Source organism: Heterodontus francisci, chromosome 17 (genome assembly GCF_036365525.1).
Source record: "Heterodontus francisci isolate sHetFra1 chromosome 17, sHetFra1.hap1, whole genome shotgun sequence".
Taxonomy (NCBI): Eukaryota; Metazoa; Chordata; class Chondrichthyes; order Heterodontiformes; family Heterodontidae; genus Heterodontus; species Heterodontus francisci.
In genome coordinates this window covers 95,172,773-95,192,004 of record NC_090387.1, presented here as the reverse complement: position 1 = coordinate 95,192,004, position 19,232 = coordinate 95,172,773, and the positions used below count along the sequence as shown (strand labels likewise).

The 19,232-nt window shown below is 48.2% G+C and overlaps 1 protein-coding gene across 2 annotated transcripts in view; it reads left to right on the top strand.

The window, feature by feature from the left end:
* Positions 1-19,232, top strand: part of ciapin1 (cytokine induced apoptosis inhibitor 1) — a 49,327-nt gene that overhangs the window by 13,295 nt on the left and 16,800 nt on the right. For both annotated transcript variants that reach the window (XM_068050028.1, XM_068050027.1), the window contains exons 3-5: positions 48-197; positions 2,396-2,472; positions 3,431-3,602. In XM_068050028.1, the coding sequence (XP_067906129.1) occupies positions 48-197; positions 2,396-2,472; positions 3,431-3,602 (399 nt within the window). The remainder of the gene's footprint in view (positions 1-47; positions 198-2,395; positions 2,473-3,430; positions 3,603-19,232) is intronic.

The window sequence follows — 19,232 nt, the reverse complement described above, 5'->3', positions numbered from 1 at the left end:
TGGTGTGATATCCTATAACTTTCAACTCCTGCTTCCTCTGATTCCAGCTGCTCACAGTGAGTCCAGCTTTAATGTCGTGCTCTCGGGCCTCGTGCCAAGCTCTGCCACCGTACACAGTTTTGAGATCTTTGCTGAAATAGCTCGAATCCTGAAGCCTGGAGGAAGATTTTACTTCACGGAGCCCGTGTGTGTATCAGGTGCCGTTCTACTTTGGACTTTTGCTGGGTAAATTCAGTTGTGAAGTTTCTTTAGATGGGAAAGAGACTGAGGCTGATGAGAAAAATGTGAACTATATCAGGCAGAGGGAATAAAAACGCACAATGCTGGAAACGCCCAGAATCTGTGGAGAGAGTAACCGAGTTAATGTATCAGGTTTAGAGCCTTTCATCAGAACAGGAGAAAGTTAGAGGCAGGGAAAGGGAGTAAGGGCAGAAAGAACAAAAGGGAAGGTCTGTGATAGGGGGAAGGCAGGAGAGGTGAAATGACAAAAGGGCCGATGATGCAAGGCAAAAGGGGGTGATAATGGACAAATAAAAGAGGCAAAAAATGTGTCTAGAGGAGCTGTAAATGACAAAAGCTGTCCAAAAAATGGATATGTGGATATGAAATTATTGGGCTCAATGTTGAGTCTGGAAAGCTGTAAAGTTTTTTTTTATTCATTCCCGGGATGTGGGTGTAATTATTGCCCATCCCTAATTGCCCTTGAGAAGGTGGTGGTGTGCCTCCGCCTTGACAACTGAGTGGCTTGCTAGGCCATTTCAAAGGGCAGGTAAGAGTCACCCACATTGCTGTGGGTCTGGAATCAAGTGTAGGTCAGAGCAGATTAGGACAGCAGATGAGTTTTTACAACAATTCTTTGTTTACAGTGGTCATCATTACTGAGAATAGCCTTTTATTTCAGATTTATTTAATTAGATGAATTTAAATGCTGCAGCTGCTATGGTGGGATTTAAATTCATATCTTAAGGTCATTAATCCAGGCCTCTGGATTACTAGCCCAGTAACATTACCACTACGCTACTGTTCCCAGTACTAACAGAATAAGGGCCTAATCGAAAGATGAGGTGCTGTTCCTCGAGCTCAAAACTGAAAGAAGTACAAGTAAATCACTGTTTCACCTGGAAGGAGTGTTCAGGGTCATGGAGGTGTAAGGGCAGGTATTGCATTTCCTGCGCTTTGCATGGAAAGGGGCTTTGGGAAGGGGAGGCGTGATGGGGGTGATTGAGGAGTGGACCCAGGGTATTGCAAAGGGAACAATCCCTTTGGAGTAGTGAAAGGGGAGGGGAAGATGTGTTTGGTGGTGGCATCACGCTGGAGCTGGCAAAAATGGCAGTGGATGATCCATTGAATATGGAGGCTGGTGGGTGGAAGATGAGGACAAGGGGAACCCGATCATGCTTCTAGGAGGGGAGGGAAGGGAAGGGGGCTAACAGCAGAAGTGTAGGAAATGGGATGGGAATGGTCGAGAGCCCTGTCAACCATGGTGGGGGAAGATCCTCGGCTGAGGAAAGAGGCACTGAGATTAAGCTGAGGGTATACTTTCCTGAGGACTGACATCTCAGTTGTCTGTGAGTGTAATTGTCACTTGTGCTTCACCTCAACACGCTAACACTTGGGTCCCGAATACTGGACAAGCCAGTGGAAAATGCAAAGGCTTTGATGCCATTACTCTGGGCTGAATGTTGATGTTGATGCCAATCCACAGGGAGTGAGTGCTAGTGTGTGCCCATAAGTCAGCATGCATTTGGCAATCTCTCTGTGAGGCTTTGAAGACATGTGGGAAACAGAGACATCAGCTGGTGCAGTTGGAGAATGTTTCTCTGAAGTTGGTAGTAACACTTCCTTCAAGTCAAGCAAAGGAGGTTTGCTCTGCTGCTTCCTCACTCGACCTGACAGCACTAAATGTTAATACTCGCTGCCCATTGTAGGGCAGAGAAAGAACCTCTTGAAGAAGTCGTTGAGGGAGTGGTGGTTTTAATGCCGCTTTCTTGGTCACATCTTTCTGAAGCTGGTGACGTCTGAGTGCATCATTGGGCTATGTGATTGTGGGGGACCTCACAGTCAAGACTGATCCTGTCTTTGCTTGCCATGCACACACATATGCCAGTTCCAGCAGATGTCACTGGGTCATGCTGGGTGGAGAGTGCAGTGGTAACATACCAAGGTTTCAAGCAGAAATGCCCTACTGCCATTGTTTGAGCTTCCCTCAGGGTGCCAACAGGGTGCTCATCCTGAATTGCGCAGGTATATGTGATCTCCCTCTAACTATGTGCTTCAATGGGCAGTGTAGTAAAGGGTTAAAGCTTCCTTCATTGGATACTGGGGGCAGTGATATCAGCCATTACCACGGAGCAGTGTCATGTTCTGACCCAGTGCTCTCCTGTGTCTTTTTCAGGTGATTCCAACAAACTGAAGACTGAATCCCAGCTCACATCTGTCCTGAAACTTGCTGGCTTTACAGAGATCTGTAAGGTAGGGCTGAGTCCAGTCCTGAGTCTTGGTCATGGTATATTTGTCCTGTCTGTCCACTTTTGCCCAAGGTAAACTGGGCTGGGGGGTGTGGGGAGCGACTGGAAGAGAGGGTGAGGGTCTGGGGGAGGTGTGGGGAGGGGCTGGAGGAGAGGGTGAAGGTCTGGGGGAGGGCCTGGAGGAGAGGGTGAGGGCCTGGGGGATGTGGGAGGGGCTGGGGAGGGTGAGGTTTTGGGGGGGTGGTTGTGGGAAGGGGTCTGGAGGAGAGATGGGGCAGTGGGGAGTGTGGGGAAGGGGTCTGGTGAGTGGTGTAGGAGCTGGAGGAGGGGGAGTGTTTGGGGATCACTTGGGGAGGAGCTGGGGTGGAGGAGGTGTTGGGAGACAGATTGGGGTGCAGAGGAAGAGATGCAGAGCAGGGGTGAGGTGTGTGAGTGGCTAGGGAGGGGCCGAGAGGGGTAGGGTGGGTGATGGGGTGAGGGGCTGGGGGAGAGGGTCAGGTTTTGCAGGGATGAGGCAATACTGTGAGCAGGCAAGGCCCAGAGTTGGGACTGACTGCAGTGACCTTGGTTTCCATCAACACTTTAAAGTGCCTCCCCTTATCCTGAAGGTTCGGATTGTTGCTGGGGATGGATCCAGAGGCAATGGGATCTCAGCCCAGTCACCGTTCACACTGTGTGAGTGAAAACATGCAGCCCTGCCGTTGGGTAATTTCACTCTCTGTGTACTTGAGGGCCACAACCACATACTTGCCAGCAGGATAACAGGCACCTTGTTTTCCTGAGCACCCCCTCCACTCTGGCAGCAGAACAAACCCTGGGGTGATTTGTACTAAAGGTGTATGTACCTACTGAGCCATGGGAGGTCCCTTTGCTTCAGGATAAGTTTATTTATTTTGGGTTGTTCCTTTTCTCACACTAACCAACAATAACTATGCTAACACAGTTCCTCTGCTTCCTCTCAGATGCAAAATGAACCTTTGACTGCTGAACAGCTGAGTTCCATAAAGCAATCTGTCAGCCACCTGGGTGACAACTTGATGAAGATTGGGTTATTGGCCAAGAAACCAAACTTTGAAGTCGGATCCTCCTCTCAACTGAAACTGTCCTTTGTTAAGAAACCGAAAGCAGCAGTGGGTAAGTGTTGGTCAGCTGCCTGAAGGCAGGTGTCATTGGGAGATGCTTAAGGATGTTGTTGGGGGAATGATTATGGGACTGGGCTATTAATCCTTTTGAATGTTGCTGTGCCAGGTTCTGGAAGGAGATTGGATAAGGCAGGTAAAGAATGGGCTGTTGCACTGCTGTGAGTGTCTTATTGATGCAGATAATCATGCTTCAATTTGAGTCTTGTTTTATTGATCTGTTTTTAATAGTTATTTAGAAATAAAAGGGGACTTGAGAAACAAAAATGATTAGATACAGAGTAAAGCTCTCTCTGCACTGTCTCATCAGACACTCCCAGGGCAGGTACAGCACTAGTGAGATACAGATTAAAGATTCCTGTTTTATAAGATAGTCTCTTTTCTTCAACCACTCGCTCTTATTGACTTCTCCTGACCATGCGTTGTCAAGTTTGAGACCATCCACCCTGGAGTTTCTGCTTTTTCTCTCTTGACTCTAAATGTAGCAGTGGATTGAGTAACAGCCTTTGTGACAGTGATGAAAAGGAGCTGAAATCCAGTCACTTTGAACACCATTAAACTACCTAAAGTCAGCAGTTCCAAACAGCATTGTGTCTGCCTCTCACTCACCCTGTGGGTGCTGTTGGGATGAGTGACCTCTGACAGTAGTGACAGTAAGGTTTATCTGAATTGACCTCTGCTCCCATTCTCTGCTGCTCATTTCTGGCTAATTGAAGAGGCCTGCACACTGGTCTGTGCACATGTATGTAAATAAGAAGAGATGGGGAATTTGTATCCAGGTTGCTACTAGTGTTTGGTTTCAGAACTGCATCCGAGCCCTCCGGTCCCCCCACTTCTCTAGCCAGGCCCGGCACATCCCAGGATGCAGGAAGTCTGGTTGAAGCAAACTGCCGCTCAGAAAGCGGGAGACTTGGTTCCCAGTCCCCCTCACAGACAGGTCTCTGCCTGGGCACGCAGAGAAATAGAGCAAAGTTTCATGGGCAGTGGAGGGTGGCTGATGGTACAGCACCTGTGGTACGGTTTAGGATAGGGAAGCCCTCGCATATTCCTCACTCTATCATTGCCATCAAGCCATAGAGCTAAACCTGATTCAATGAGGAGTGCAGAAAGAGCATGCCAGGAGCAACACCAGGCATACCTAAAAATGAGGTACCAACCTGATGAAGCTGCAACACAGGACTGCATCCATGCTAAACAGCAGAAGCAGCATGCTACAGACAGAGCTAAGCGATCCCAGAACCAATGGATCAGATCAAAGCTCTGCAGTCCTGACACTTCCAGTTGTGAATTGTGGTGGACAATGAAACAAGTTAACTGGAGGTGGAGGCTTCATAAACATCCCCATCCTCGATGTTGCGGGGTCCCAGCTTGTGAATACAAAAGAGAAGGCTGAAGCATTTGCAGCCATCTTCAGCCAAAAGTACCGAGTGGATGATCTGTAAGTTTGCATCTCAGCAGGACCACTTGGCTCCAGACCCCATTACAGCCTTGGTCCAAACATGGGACCAAAGAGCTGAATTCCACAGATGAGATGAGCGTGACTGCCCTTGACATTGAGGCAATATTCAACTGAGTTTTTTTTATTTGTTCTTGGGTTGTGAGCGTCACTGGCAAGGCCAGCACTTGTTGCCCATCCTTAACTGCCTTGAGAAGGTGTTGGTGAGCTGCCTTCTTGAACCGCTGCAGTCTCTGTGGGGTGTAAGTACACCCACAGTGCTGTTAGGAAGGGAGTTCCAGGATTTTGACCCAGAGAAGTGAAGGAACGGCGATATAGTTCTAAGTCAGGATGGTGTGTGGCTTGGACGGGAACTTGTAGGTGGTGGTGTTCCCATGCATCTGCTGCCCTTGTCCTTCTAGGTGGTAGAGGCCGTGGGTTTGGAAGCTGCTGTTGAAGGAGCCTTGATGAGTTGCTGCAGTTCATCATGTAGATGGTACACACTGCTGCCACTGTGCACTAGTGGTGGAGGGAGTGCACCTTTGGATGGCATGCCGATCAGGTGGGCTGATTTGTCTTGTCTGGTGTCAAGCTTCTTAAGTGTTGTTTGGAGCATGTTGTTAGAGCTATGCTCATCCAGGCAAGTGAAGAGTATTCCATTACACTCCTGACTTGTGCCTTGTAGATGGTGGACAGGTACTGGGGAGCCAGGACTCTCCGCAGTATTTCCAGCCTCTGACATGCTCTTGTAGCCACAGTATTTATGTGGCTGGTCCAGTTAAGTTTCTGGTCAATGGTAAACCCCAGGATGTCGATGTTGGGGGGTAATTTAGCGATAGTCATGGTGTTGAATGTCATAGTCATTTACGGCACAGAAGGAGGCCATTTGGCTCATCGGGTTCATGCCGGCTCTCCATAGAGCAAACCATCAGTATCCAATTTCCTTATAATCATTGATCATCTCCGCTTCCACCACCCTCGTAGGCAGAGTGTTCCAGGTCATTATCACTCACTGTGTTGTTACGACCAGGTGAGAAAGATGTCTAGGGGTCTTTTGTTGTCTTCACCTGGTCTTATTGTAACAGGGTTTTATTTTTTAACACACGGTGTTTTGAGCTCCCCCCTTGTGATTCCTTGTTCACAGCTTTCCAATTATCAGGCACAGAAATAAGCATAAACAGGCTTTCTCAGGTTTAAAGAAGGAAAGTGAAATTTATTAAACCTTAAACTCGAATACAGTTAACGCTTACAATGCACCCAGGCTTGCATGCACACGCGATACACATATGCAAATACGGACAGAAAGAGCAGAAAAAAAATAAAATGGAAAGATTTGAGGCAGTCTCTAAGGGGGTTTCTTGTTACTGTTCCTGTCGTTCCAGCTCGGCGTAGAGTCCTTGACTGTAGACAGGTCTTAATTTTTGTTGGGGTTCAATATTCTTCTTAAACCTTGTTCATGTAGGAGATTTTTCTCTCTGAGGTTCCCGAGTTTTCACAAGATTCGTTTCCATGGGAAGGTGATGGGAGCAGACAGACAGGAGAGGGTTAGAGTCATACAGCACAGAAACAGGCCCTTCAGCCCATCCAAACTATTCTCGTCCCATTTTCCAGCACTTGGCCCGTAGCCTTGTATGCTATGGCATTTCAAATGCTCATCTAAATACTTCTTAAATGTTGAGGGTTCCTGCCTCTACCACCCCTTCAGGTAGTGCGTTCCAGATTCCAACCGCCCTCTGGGTGAAAATATTTTTCCTCAAATCCCCTGTAAACCTCCTGCCCTTTACCTTAAATCTATGCCCCCTGGTTCTTGACCCCTCCGCTGAGGGAAAAAGTCTCTTCCTATCTAACCTATCAATGCCCCTCATAATTTTGTAAACCTCAATCATGTCCCCCCTCAGCCTTCTCTGCTCTAAGGAAAACAACGCTAGCCTTTCCAGTCTTTCTTCATAGCTGAAATGCTCCAGCCCAGGCAACATCCTGGTGAATCTCCTCTGCACCCTCTCCAGTGCAATCACATCCTTCCCAGTGTGGTGACCAGAACTGTACACAGTACTCCAGCTGTGGTCAAACTAGTGTTTTATCCAGCTCCATCATAACCTCCCTGCTCTTATATTCTATGCCTCGGCTAATAGAGGCAAGTATCCCATATGCCTTCCTAACCACCTTATCTACCTGTGCTGCTGCCTTCAGTGATGTATGGACAAGTACACTAAGGTCCCTCTGACACTGTACTTCCTAGGGTCCTGGTTAAAAAAAAAAGTATATTCCCTTGCCTTGTTAGCCCTCCCAAAATGCATCACCTCACACTTCTCAGGATTAAATTCCGTTTGCCACTTCTCCGCCCATCTTACCAGCCCATCTATATCGTCCTGTAATCTAAGGCTTTCCTCCTCACTATTTACGACACCACCAATTTTCGTGTCATCTGCGAACTTACTGATCATACCTCCTATATTCATGTCTAAATCATTAACGTACACTACAAACAGCAAGGGTCCCAGCACCGATCCCTGTGGTACCCACTGGTCACAGGCTTCCACTCGCAAAAACAACCCTCGACCATTACCCTCTACCTCCTGCCACTAAGCCAATTTTGGATCTAATTTGCCAAATTGCCCTGGATCCCATGGGATCTTACCTTCTTAACCAGTCTCCCATGCGGGACCTTATCAAAAGCCTTACTGAAGTCCACGTAGACTATATCAATTGCTTTAGCCTCATCTGCACATCTAGTCACCGCCTCAAAATTCAATCAAGTTAGTTAGACACGATCTTCCCATGACTATCCCTGATTATTCCCTGCCTCTCCAAGTGGAGATTAATCCTGTCCCTCAGAATTTTTTCCAATAGTTTCCCTACCACTGATGTTAGACTCAACGGCCTGTAATTACCTGGTTTATCCTTGCCACCCTTCTTGAATAATGGTACCACATTTGCTGTCCTCCAGTCCTCTGGTACCTCTCCTGTGGCCAGAGAAGATCTGAAAATTTGTATCAGAGCCCCTGCAATCTCCTCCCTTGCCTCACATAACAACCTGGGATACATCTCATCTGGGGCCTGGGGATTTATCCACTTTTAAGCCCGCTAAAGCATCTAATACTTCCTCCCTTTCAATGTTAATATGTTCAATTATATCACAATCCCCCTCCCTGATCTCTACACCTACATCGTCATTCTCCACAGTGAAAACAGATGAAAGTAGTCATTTAAAACCTCACCTATGTCCTCCGGCTCCACACACACTTTGCCACTTTGGTCCCTAATAGGCCCTACCCTTTCCCCGGTTATCCTCTTGCCCTTGATATACTTATAAAACGCCTTAGGATTTTCATTTATATTGACCGCCAGTGTTTTTTCATGTCCCCTCTTCACTCTCCTAATTACTTTTTTAAGTACTACCCTACACTTTCTATACTCCTCTAGTGCCTCTGCTGTTTTCAGCACTCTGAATCTGCCATAAGCCTCTTTTTTTTTCCTGATCCAATCCTCTATATCCCTTGACATCCAGGGTTCCCTGGACTTGTTGGTCCTACCCTTCGCTTTAACGGGAACATGTTGGCCCTGAACTCTCAGTATTTCCTCTTTGAGTGACTCCCACTAGCCTGATGTAGACTTTCCTACAAGTAGTTGCTCCCAGTCCACTTTGGCCCGATCCTGTTTTATCATGTGGAAATCGGCCTTCCCCCAATTCAGTACCTTTATTTCTGGCCGGTCTTTGTCCTTTTCTATAACTACCTTAAATCTTAGAGTTATGGTCACTATCCCCAAAATGCTCTCCTACTGATACTCCTACCACTTGTCCAGCTTCATTCCTTAGGATTAGGTCCAGTACTGACCCTTCTCTTGTAGGACTTTCTAGATACTGGCTCAAAAAGCTCTCCTGTATGCATTTTAAGAATTCTTCCCCCTTTCTGCCTTTTGCACTAAGACTATCCCAGTTGATGTTAGGTAAGTTGAAATCTCCTACTATTATTACCCTATTATTTTTACACCTCTCTGAGATTTGCCTACATATCTGTTCCTCTATCTCTCCCTGACTGTTTGGAGGCCTGTAGTACATGCCAAGACAAGTGATTGACCCCTTTTTGTTCTTAAGTTCTACCCATATGGCCTCATTTGAGGAACCTTCTAAGATATCATCCCTCCTTACTGCAGTAATTGACTCCTTGATCAACAGTGCAGTACCACCTCCTCTTATCCCCTCCCCTATCACGCCTGAAGATTCTGTACCCTGGAATATTGAGCTGCCAGTCCTGCCCTTCCCTCAGCCATGTCTCTGTGATAGCAATAATATCATAATCCCATGTGCTAAGCATCGCCCTCAATTCATCTGCCTTACTAGTAAGACTCCTTGCATTAAAGTAAATGCAATCCAGCCTTGCATTTTTCACTAGTGCCTTAACAGGTCTATATTTGCTCTGCCTTCCAGACTGAGTTAGTTTCTCTTCTACATTTGGCTGTGCCTCACCCCCTACTGTACCTCCACTCTGTATCCCATCCCCCTGCCAAATTAGTTTCAACCACCCCCCCTTCAACAGCACTAGCAAACCTCCCAGCATGGATGTTGGTCCCATTCCGGTTCAGGTGCAACCCGTCCAGCTTGTACAGGTCCCACCTTTGCCAGAAACTGACCCAGTGATCCAGGAATCTAAAGCCATCCCTCCTGCACCATCCTTTCAGCCATGCATTCATCTGCTCTATCCTCCTATTCCTATACTCACTAGCACGTGGCACAGGGAGTAATCCAGAGGTTACAACCTTTGAGGTCCTGCTTTTTAATCTGCTACCTAGCTCCCTGTTGCAGGACCTCATCCCTCTTTCTACCTATGTCGTTGGTACCTATGTGTACCATGACCTCTGGCTGCTCACCTTCCCCCTTCAGAATGTCCTACAGTGGCTCCGAGACATCCCTGACCCTAGCACCAGGGGGGCAACATACCATCCTAGAGTCTCGTTTGCGGCCACAGAAACGCCTATCTGCACCCCTTATGATTGAATCCCCTATCACTATAGCTCTTCCACCCCTTTTCCTCCCCTGCTGTGCAGCAGAGCCGTCCGTGGTGCCACGAACTTGACTGTTGCTGCTTTCCCCTGGGAGGTCATCCCCCCCCAACAGTATCCAAAGTGGTATATCTGTTTGAGAGGGGGATGGTCACAGGGGACTCCAGCACTACCTGCCTGCAACTACTACTCCACCTGGTGGTCACCCATCCCTTTTCTGCCTGTGCAGCTATTACCTGCGGTGTGACCACCTCACTAAATGTGCTGTCCACGACGTTCTCAGCATCACAGATGCTCCACAGTGAATCCACCCGCAGCTTCAGCTCTGTAATGCGGGTAGCTAGTAGCTGCAGATGGATACACTTCCTCCACACATGGTCGTCAGGTTCTGCTTCAATTCCAGGAGCACACGTTCTGAGTTCAAATTCTGTACTTCCAGTTTAAAACTCCCCTAGTTGGCCAGCAGGTGGTCACGTGACTGACTGGTTTGACCAGGTCCTTCTGTGTATTGAGGCAGGGACTGGTTCCTTTGTTTCAACATTGTCTGGCACTATGCAAATGTCCTTCCAGTCAGGGGCTTGCACTTTTAAGTTTTAATGTTCAAGTGGTGAAATAATGAGTGCCTTTGTCTCGGCAGGTGGGGGGTTTGCCTGACAGTGTTGAAAAAAAAAAGTTATTCCTCACATTCTCCCTGCACCTCTTGCCTCCTTTCTCCACTAGTCATTGTACCATCAGCTAATGGGAACAGCTTTCTTTATCTACCTTATCTAAACCTGTCATAATCTTGTACACCTTCAATCGCCTTTGCTCCAGGGAGAACAACCCCAGCTTTTCCAACCTAACCTTGTAGCTAAAATCCCTCATCCCTGGAACCATTCTGGCAAATCTCCTCTGCTCCTTCTCAAGGACCCTCATCCTTCCTAAAGTGTGCTGACTAGAACTGGATGCAAACCTCTAGTTGTAGCTTTATACAGGTTCAACTTCACTTCCCTGCTTCTGAACTCAATACCTCTTTATGAAGTCCAACACACTTTGCTAGTGCTCTTCGGGCGGGTTTAAACTAATTCAGCAGGGGAATGGGAACCTAAATTGTAGTGCCAGTGTACAGGATGTTGAGAGCAGTGAGGTCAGGGATATGGCTACAAGGACGCAAGAGGGCACTGGCAAGCAAGAACCTCGTTTCAAGTGTGTCTATTTCAACGCCAGGAGCATCCGGAATAAGGTGGGTGAGCTTGCAGCATGGGTTGGTACCTGGGATCTCGATGTAGTGGCCATTTCGGAGACATGGGTAGAGCAGGGGCAGGAATGGATGTTGCAGATTCCGGGATTTAGATGTTTCAGTAAGAACAGAGAAGATGGTAAAAGAGGGGGGGGTGTGGCATTGTTAATCAAGGAGAGTATTACAGCGACAGAAAGGACGTTTGAGGACTCGTCTACTGAGGTAGTATGGGCCGAGGTTAGAAACAGGAGAGGTGAGGTTACCCTGTTGGGAGTCTTTTATAGACCTCTGAATAGTTCCAGAGATGTAGAGGAAAGGATAGCGAAGATGATTCTCGACAGGGGCGAGAGTAACAGGGTAGTTGTTATGGGGGACTTTAACTTTCCAAATATCGACTGGAAATACTATAGTTCGAGTACTTTAGATGGGTCTGTTTTTGTCCAGTGTGTGCAGGAGGGTTTTCTGACACAGTATGTAGACATGCCACATTGGATTTGGTACTGTGTAATGAACCTGGCCAGGTGTTAGATTTAGATGTAGGTGAGCACTTTGGTGATAGTGATCACAATTCGGTTAGGTTCACCTTAGCGATGGGCAGGGACAGGTATATACCGCAGGGCAAGAATTATAGCTGGGGGAAAGGAAATTATGATGCGATTAGGCAAGATTTAGGATGCGTAGGATGGGGAAGGAAACTGCAGGGGATGGGAACAATCGAAATGTGGAGCTTATTCAAGGAGCAGCTACTGCGTGTCCTTGATAAGTATGTACCTGTGAGGCAGGGAGGAAGTTGTCGTGCGAGGGAGCCGTGGGTTACTAAAGAAGTTGAAGCGCTTGTCAAGAGGAAGAAAGCGGCTTATGTTAGGATGAGACGTGAAGGCTCAGTTAGGGCGCTTGAGAGCTACAAGCTAGCCAGGAAGGATCTAAAGGGAGAGCTAAGAAGAGCAAGGAGAGGACACGAGAAGTCATTGGTGGATAGGATCAGGGAAAACCCTAAGGCTTTCGATAGGTATATCAGGAATAAAAGAATGACTAGAGTTAGATTAGGGCCAATCAAGGATAGTAGTGGGAAGTTGTGTGTGGAATCAGAAGAGATAAGGGAAGTGTTAAATGAATATTTTGCGTCAGTATTTACAGTAGAGAAAGAAAATGTTGTTGAGAATACTGAGATTCAGGCTACTAGGCTAGATGGGATTGAGGTTCACAAGGAGGAGGTGTTAGCAATTTTGGAAAGTGTGAAAATAGATAAGTCCCCTGGGCCAGATGGGATTTATCCTAGGATTCTCTGGGAAGCTAGGGAGGAGATTGCAGAGCCTTTGTCCTTGATCTTTATGTCGTCATTGTCGACAGGTATAGTGCCGGAAGACTGGAGGATAGCAAATGTTGTCCCCTTGTTCAAGAAGGGGAATAGAGACAGCCCTGGTAATTATAGACCTGTGAGCCTTACTTCGGTTGTGGGTAAAATGTTGGAAAAGATTATAAGAGACAGGATTTATAATCATCTTGAAAAGAATAAGTTCATTAGAGATAGTCAGCACGGTTTTGTGACGGGTAGGTCGTGCCTCACAAACCTTATTGAGTTTTTCGAGAAGGTGACCAAACAGGTGGATGAGGGTAAAGCAGTGGATGTGGTGTATATGGATTTCAGCAAGGCGTTTGATAAGGTTCCTCACGGTAGGCGATTGCAGAAAATACGGAAGTATGGGGTTGAAGGTGATTTAGAGCTTTGGATCAGAAATTGGCTAGCTGAAAGAAGACAGAGGGTGGTGGTTGATGGCAAATGTTCATCCTGGAGTTTAGTTACTAGTGGTGTACCGCAAGGATCTGTTTTGGGGCCACTGCTGTTTGTCATTTTTATAAATGACCTGGAAGAGGGTGTAGAAGGGTGGGTTAGTAAATTTGCAGATGACACTAAGGTCGGTGGAGTTGTGGATAGTGCCGAAGGATGTTGTAGGGTACAGAGGGACATAGATTGGCTGCAGAGCTGGGCTGAGAGATGGCAAATGGAGTTTAATGCGGAAAAGTGTGAGGTGATTCACTTTGGAAGGAGTAACAGGAATGCAGAGTACTGGGCTAATGGGAAGATTCTTGGTAGTGTAGATGAACAGAGAGATCTTGGTGTCCAGGTGCATAAATCCCTGAAGGTTGCTAACCAGGTTAATAGGGCTGTTAAGAAGGCATATGGTGTGTTAGCTTTTATTAGTAGGGGGATCGAGTTTCGGAGCCACGAGATCTTGATGCAACAAAAACAAGAAATGCTGGATTCACTCAGCAGGTCTGGCAGCATCTGTAGAAAGAGAAGCAGAGTTAACGTTTCGGGTCAGTGACCCTTCTTCGGAACTGACAAATATTAGAAAAGTCACAGATTATAAACAAGTGAGGTGGGGGTTGGGCAAGAGATAACAAAGGAGAAGGTGCAGATTGGACCAGGCCACATAGCTGACCAAAAGGTCACAGAGCAAAGGCAAACAATATGTTAATGGTGTTTTGAAAGACAAAGCATTAGTACAGATTAGGTGTGAATATACTGAATATAGAACATCAGCAAGTGCAAACCTGAAGAAAAACAACCTGAAAAAAACAGTGGGTAAGCAAACTGAACAAACTAAGATGAAATGAAATAAATGCAAAAAATGTAAAAAGGAATGCAAAAAAAAGGAAGAAAAAATAACTAAAAATGAAAGTAAAGTGGGGGGCTGTCATGCTCTGAAATTATTGAACTCAATGTTCAGTCCGGCAGGCTGTAGTGTGCCTAATCGGTAGATGAGATGCTGTTCCTCGAGCTTGCGTTGATGTTCACTGGAACACTGCAGCAATCCCAGGACAGAGATGTGAGCATGAGAGCAGGGGGGAGTGTTGAAATGGCAAGCAACCGGAAGCTCAGGGTCCTGCTTGCGGACTGAGCGGAGATGTTCCGCAAAGCGGTCACCCAGTCTGCGCTTGGTCTCCCCAATGTAGAGGAGACCACACTGTGAGCAGCGAATACAGTATACTACATTGAAAGAAGTACAAGTAAATCGCTGCTTCACCTGAAAGGAGTGTTTGGGGCCTGGGATAGTGAGGAGAGAGGAGGTAAATGGGCAGGTATTACACCTCCTGCGATTGCAAGGGAAGGTGCCCTGGGACGGGGACGAGGTGGTGGGGGTAATGGAGGAGTGGACCAGGGTGTCGCGGAGGGAACGATCCCTTCGGAATGCTGACAGGGGAAGGGAGGGGAAGATGCGACTGGTAGTGGCATCACGCTGGAGGTGGCGAAAATGGCGGAGGATGATCCTTTGGATATGGAGGCTGGTGGGATGAAAAGTGAGGACAAGGGGAACCCTGTCACGGTTCTGGGAGGGAGGGGAAGGGGTGAGGGTAGAGGTGCGGGGAATGGGTCGGACACGGTTGAGGGCCCTGTCAACCACAGTGGGGGGAAATCCTCGGTTGAGGAAAAAGGAGGTCATATCAGAAGCACCGTCATGGAAGGTAGCATCATCAGAGCAGATGCGTCGGAGACGGAGAAACTGGGAGAATGGAATGGAGTCCTTACAGGAGGTAGGGTGTGAAGAAGTGTAGTCGAGGTAGCTGTGGGAGTCAGTGGGCTTATAATGGATATTGGTAGACAACCTATCCCCAGAGATGGAGACAGAGAAGTCGAGGAAGGGAAGGGAAGTGTCAGAGATGGACCATGTAAAGGTGAGAGAAGGGTGGAAATTGGAAGCAAAGTTGATAAAGTTTTCGAGTTCGGGGCGGGAGCAGGAAACGGCACCGATACAGTCATCCATGTACCGGAAAAAGAGTTGGGGGAGGGGGCCTGAGTAGGACTGGAACAAAGAATGCTCGACATATCCCACAAAAAGACAGGCATAACTAGGACCCATGTGGGTACCCATAGCGACACCTTTTACTTGAAGGAAGTGCGTGGAGTTGAAGGAGAAGTTGTTCAATGTGAGAACAAGTTCAGCCAGGCGGAGGAGGGTGGTGGTGGATGGGGACTGGTTGGGCCTCTGTTCCAGGAAGAAGCGGAGAGCCCTCAAACCATCCTGGTGGGGGATGGAGGTGTAGAGCGATTGGACGTCCATAGTGAAGAGGAGGCGGTTGGGACCAGGAAACTGGAAATTGTCAAAATGACGTAGGGCGTCAGAAGAGTCACGGATGTAGGTGGGAAGAGACTGGACCAGCGGAGAAAAGATGGAGTCTAGATAGGAAGAAATAAGTTCAGTTGGGCAGGAGCAGGCTGACACAATGGGTCTGCCGGGACAGTCCCGTTTGTGGATTTTGGGAAGGAGATAGAAGCGGGCTGTCCGGGGTTGCGGGACTATGAGGTTGGAAGCTGTAGAGGGAAGATCTCCAGAGGAGATGAGGTCAGTGACAGTCCTTTGGACGGTGGCTTGATGTTCGGTGGTGGGGTCATGGTCCAGAGGGAGGTAGGAAGAGGTGTCTGTGAGTTGGCGTTGAGCTTCTGCAAGGTAGAGGTCGGTACGCCATACAACAACAGCACCACCCTTGTCTGCAGGTTTGATGACCATGTCGGGGTTAGACCTGAGAGAACGGAGTGCCTCAAGTTCAGAGGGGGACAGGTTAGAGTGAGTGAGGGGGGCAGAGAAATTGAGACGACCAATGTCTCGCCGACAGTTTTCAATGAAGAGATCAAGAGCGGGTAAGAGGCCAGGGTGAGGGGTCCAGGTAGAGGGAGAATACTGGAGGCGGGTGAATGGGTCTGCTGGTCGGGGGGAGGACTCCTGGTCAAAGAAGTGAGCCCGGAGGCGGAGGCGACGGAAGAAGAGCTCAACGTCATGCCGAGCGCGAAATTCATTGAGGTGGGGGCGTAAGGGGATAAAACTGAGTCCTTTGCTGAGTACAGAACGCTCAGCATCAGAGAGGGGGAGGTCAGAGGGTATAGTGAATACACGGCAAGGGGTCAGATCAGAAGGGGTGGGGTCAGAGGGAAGTGAAGCGGAAGGAGGATCTGGAGGGGCATTAGTCCCCATCAGCTGCTGGAGCTTGCGTTCCTTAACACCTGAAAGGAAGAAAAAAAGTTTTTTGTTAATGCGTCGGATGAGACGTAAGATGAGATGAAACTGCGGAGTAGAACAGATTTGAGATAAGGTGAGACGGTGCTGCTGGAGAGAGAGGTCCAGTGTGTGCATATGGCGGCGCATAGCACTGAGCGTGGATCTCAGGATACGGCGAGAGTAGCAGTCCGAGGAACGTTGTATTTCTCGGAGATACCTGTGATCCTGGGTGGTTTCAAAGCATGATGGGTGAAACTGCAGTTGGAATCCACGTGGAATCAGTCGGAGCCGGAGACAGTCACTGAGGAAGGAGATGTGGCTGTGAAAACGAGTTTTGGTCGATACCTTATCAAACACCAGGAGGGAAATAGAAAGCAATGAAGGTGAACAAGGTAAAAGAGACAAACGAAAATCCCGTCGGAGAGAAGAGCAAAACTTCTTCAAGGTAGGCATTCCTGGAAGAGAAGTGGCAGTGAATTAAACACTAAAATAAAAGCAAAATACTGCGGATGCTGGAAATCTGAAACAAAAACAAGAAATGCTGGATTCACTCAGCAGGTCTGGCAGCATCTGTAGAAAGAGAAGCAGAGTTAACGTTTCGGGTCAGTGACCCTTCTTCGGAACTGACAAATATTAGAAAAGTCACAGATTATAAACAAGTGAGGTGGGGGTTGGGCAAGAGATAACAAAGGAGAAGGTGCAGATTGGACCAGGCCACATAGCTGACCAAAAGGTCACAGAGCAAAGGCAAACAATATGTTAATGGTGTTTTGAAAGACAAAGCATTAGTACAGATTAGGTGTGAATATACTGAATATAGAACATCAGCAAGTGCAAACCTGAAGAAAAACAACCTGAAAAAAACAGTGGGTAAGCAAACTGAACAAACTAAGATGAAATGAAATAAATGCAAAAAATGTAAAAAGGAATGCAAAAAAAAGGAAGAAAAAATAACTAAAAATGAAAGTAAAGTGGGGGGCTGTCATGCTCTGAAATTATTGAACTCAATGTTCAGTCCGGCAGGCTGTAGTGTGCCTAATCGGTAGATGAGATGCTGTTCCTCGAGCTTGCGTTGATGTTCACTGGAACACTGCAGCAATCCCAGGACAGAGATGTGAGCATGAGAGCAGGGGGGAGTGTTGAAATGGCAAGCAACCGGAAGCTCAGGGTCCTGCTTGCGGACTGAGCGGAGATGTTCCGCAAAGCGGTCACCCAGTCTGCGCTTGGTCTCCCCAATGTAGAGGAGACCACACTGTGAGCAGCGAATACAGTATACTACATTGAAAGAAGTACAAGTAAATCGCTGCTTCACCTGAAAGGAGTGTTTGGGGCCTGGGATAGTGAGGAGAGAGGAGGTAAATGGGCAGGTATTACACCTCCTGCGATTGCAAGGGAAGGTGCCCTGGGACGGGGACGAGGTGGTGGGGGTAATGGAGGAGTGGACCAGGGTGTCGCGGAGGGAACGATCCCTTCGGAATGCTGACAGGGGAAGGGAGGGGAAGATGCGACTGGTAGTGGCATCACGCTGGAGGTGGCGAAAATGGCGGAGGATGATCCTTTGGATATGGAGGCTGGTGGGATGAAAAGTGAGGACAAGGGGAACCCTGTCACGGTTCTGGGAGGGAGGGGAAGGGGTGAGGGTAGAGGTGCGGGGAATGGGTCGGACACGGTTGAGGGCCCTGTCAACCACAGTGGGGGGAAATCCTCGGTTGAGGAAAAAGGAGGTCATATCAGAAGCACCGTCATGGAAGGTAGCATCATCAGAGCAGATGCGTCGGAGACGGAGAAACTGGGAGAATGGAATGGAGTCCTTACAGGAGGTAGGGTGTGAAGAAGTGTAGTCGAGGTAGCTGTGGGAGTCAGTGGGCTTATAATGGATATTGGTAGACAACCTATCCCCAGAGATGGAGACAGAGAAGTCGAGGAAGGGAAGGGAAGTGTCAGAGATGGACCATGTAAAGGTGAGAGAAGGGTGGAAATTGGAAGCAAAGTTGATAAAGTTTTCGAGTTCGGGGCGGGAGCAGGAAACGGCACCGATACAGTCATCCATGTACCGGAAAAAGAGTTGGGGGAGGGGGCCTGAGTAGGACTGGAACAAAGAATGCTCGACATATCCCACAAAAAGACAGGCATAACTAGGACCCATGTGGGTACCCATAGCGACACCTTTTACTTGAAGGAAGTGCGTGGAGTTGAAGGAGAAGTTGTTCAATGTGAGAACAAGTTCAGCCAGGCGGAGGAGGGTGGTGGTGGATGGGGACTGGTTGGGCCTCTGTTCCAGGAAGAAGCGGAGAGCCCTCAAACCATCCTGGTGGGGGATGGAGGTGTAGAGCGATTGGACGTCCATAGTGAAGAGGAGGCGGTTGGGACCAGGAAACTGGAAATTGTCAAAATGACGTAGGGCGTCAGAAGAGTCACGGATGTAGGTGGGAAGAGACTGGACCAGCGGAGAAAAGATGGAGTCTAGATAGGAAGAAATAAGTTCAGTTGGGCAGGAGCAGGCTGACACAATGGGTCTGCCGGGACAGTCCCGTTTGTGGATTTTGGGAAGGAGATAGAAGCGGGCTGTCCGGGGTTGCGGGACTATGAGGTTGGAAGCTGTAGAGGGAAGATCTCCAGAGGAGATGAGGTCAGTGACAGTCCTTTGGACGGTGGCTTGATGTTCGGTGGTGGGGTCATGGTCCAGAGGGAGGTAGGAAGAGGTGTCTGTGAGTTGGCGTTGAGCTTCTGCAAGGTAGAGGTCGGTACGCCATACAACAACAGCACCACCCTTGTCTGCAGGGTGATGCAGCTGTACAAAACTCTGGTGAGACCGCACCTGGAGTATTGCGTGCAGTTCTGGTCACCGCATTATAGGAAGGATGTGGAAGCTATGGAAAGGGTGCAGAGGAGATTTACTAGGATGTTGCCTGGTATGGAGGGAAGGTCTTACGAGGAAAGGCTGAGGGACTTGAGGTTGTTTTCGTTGGAGAG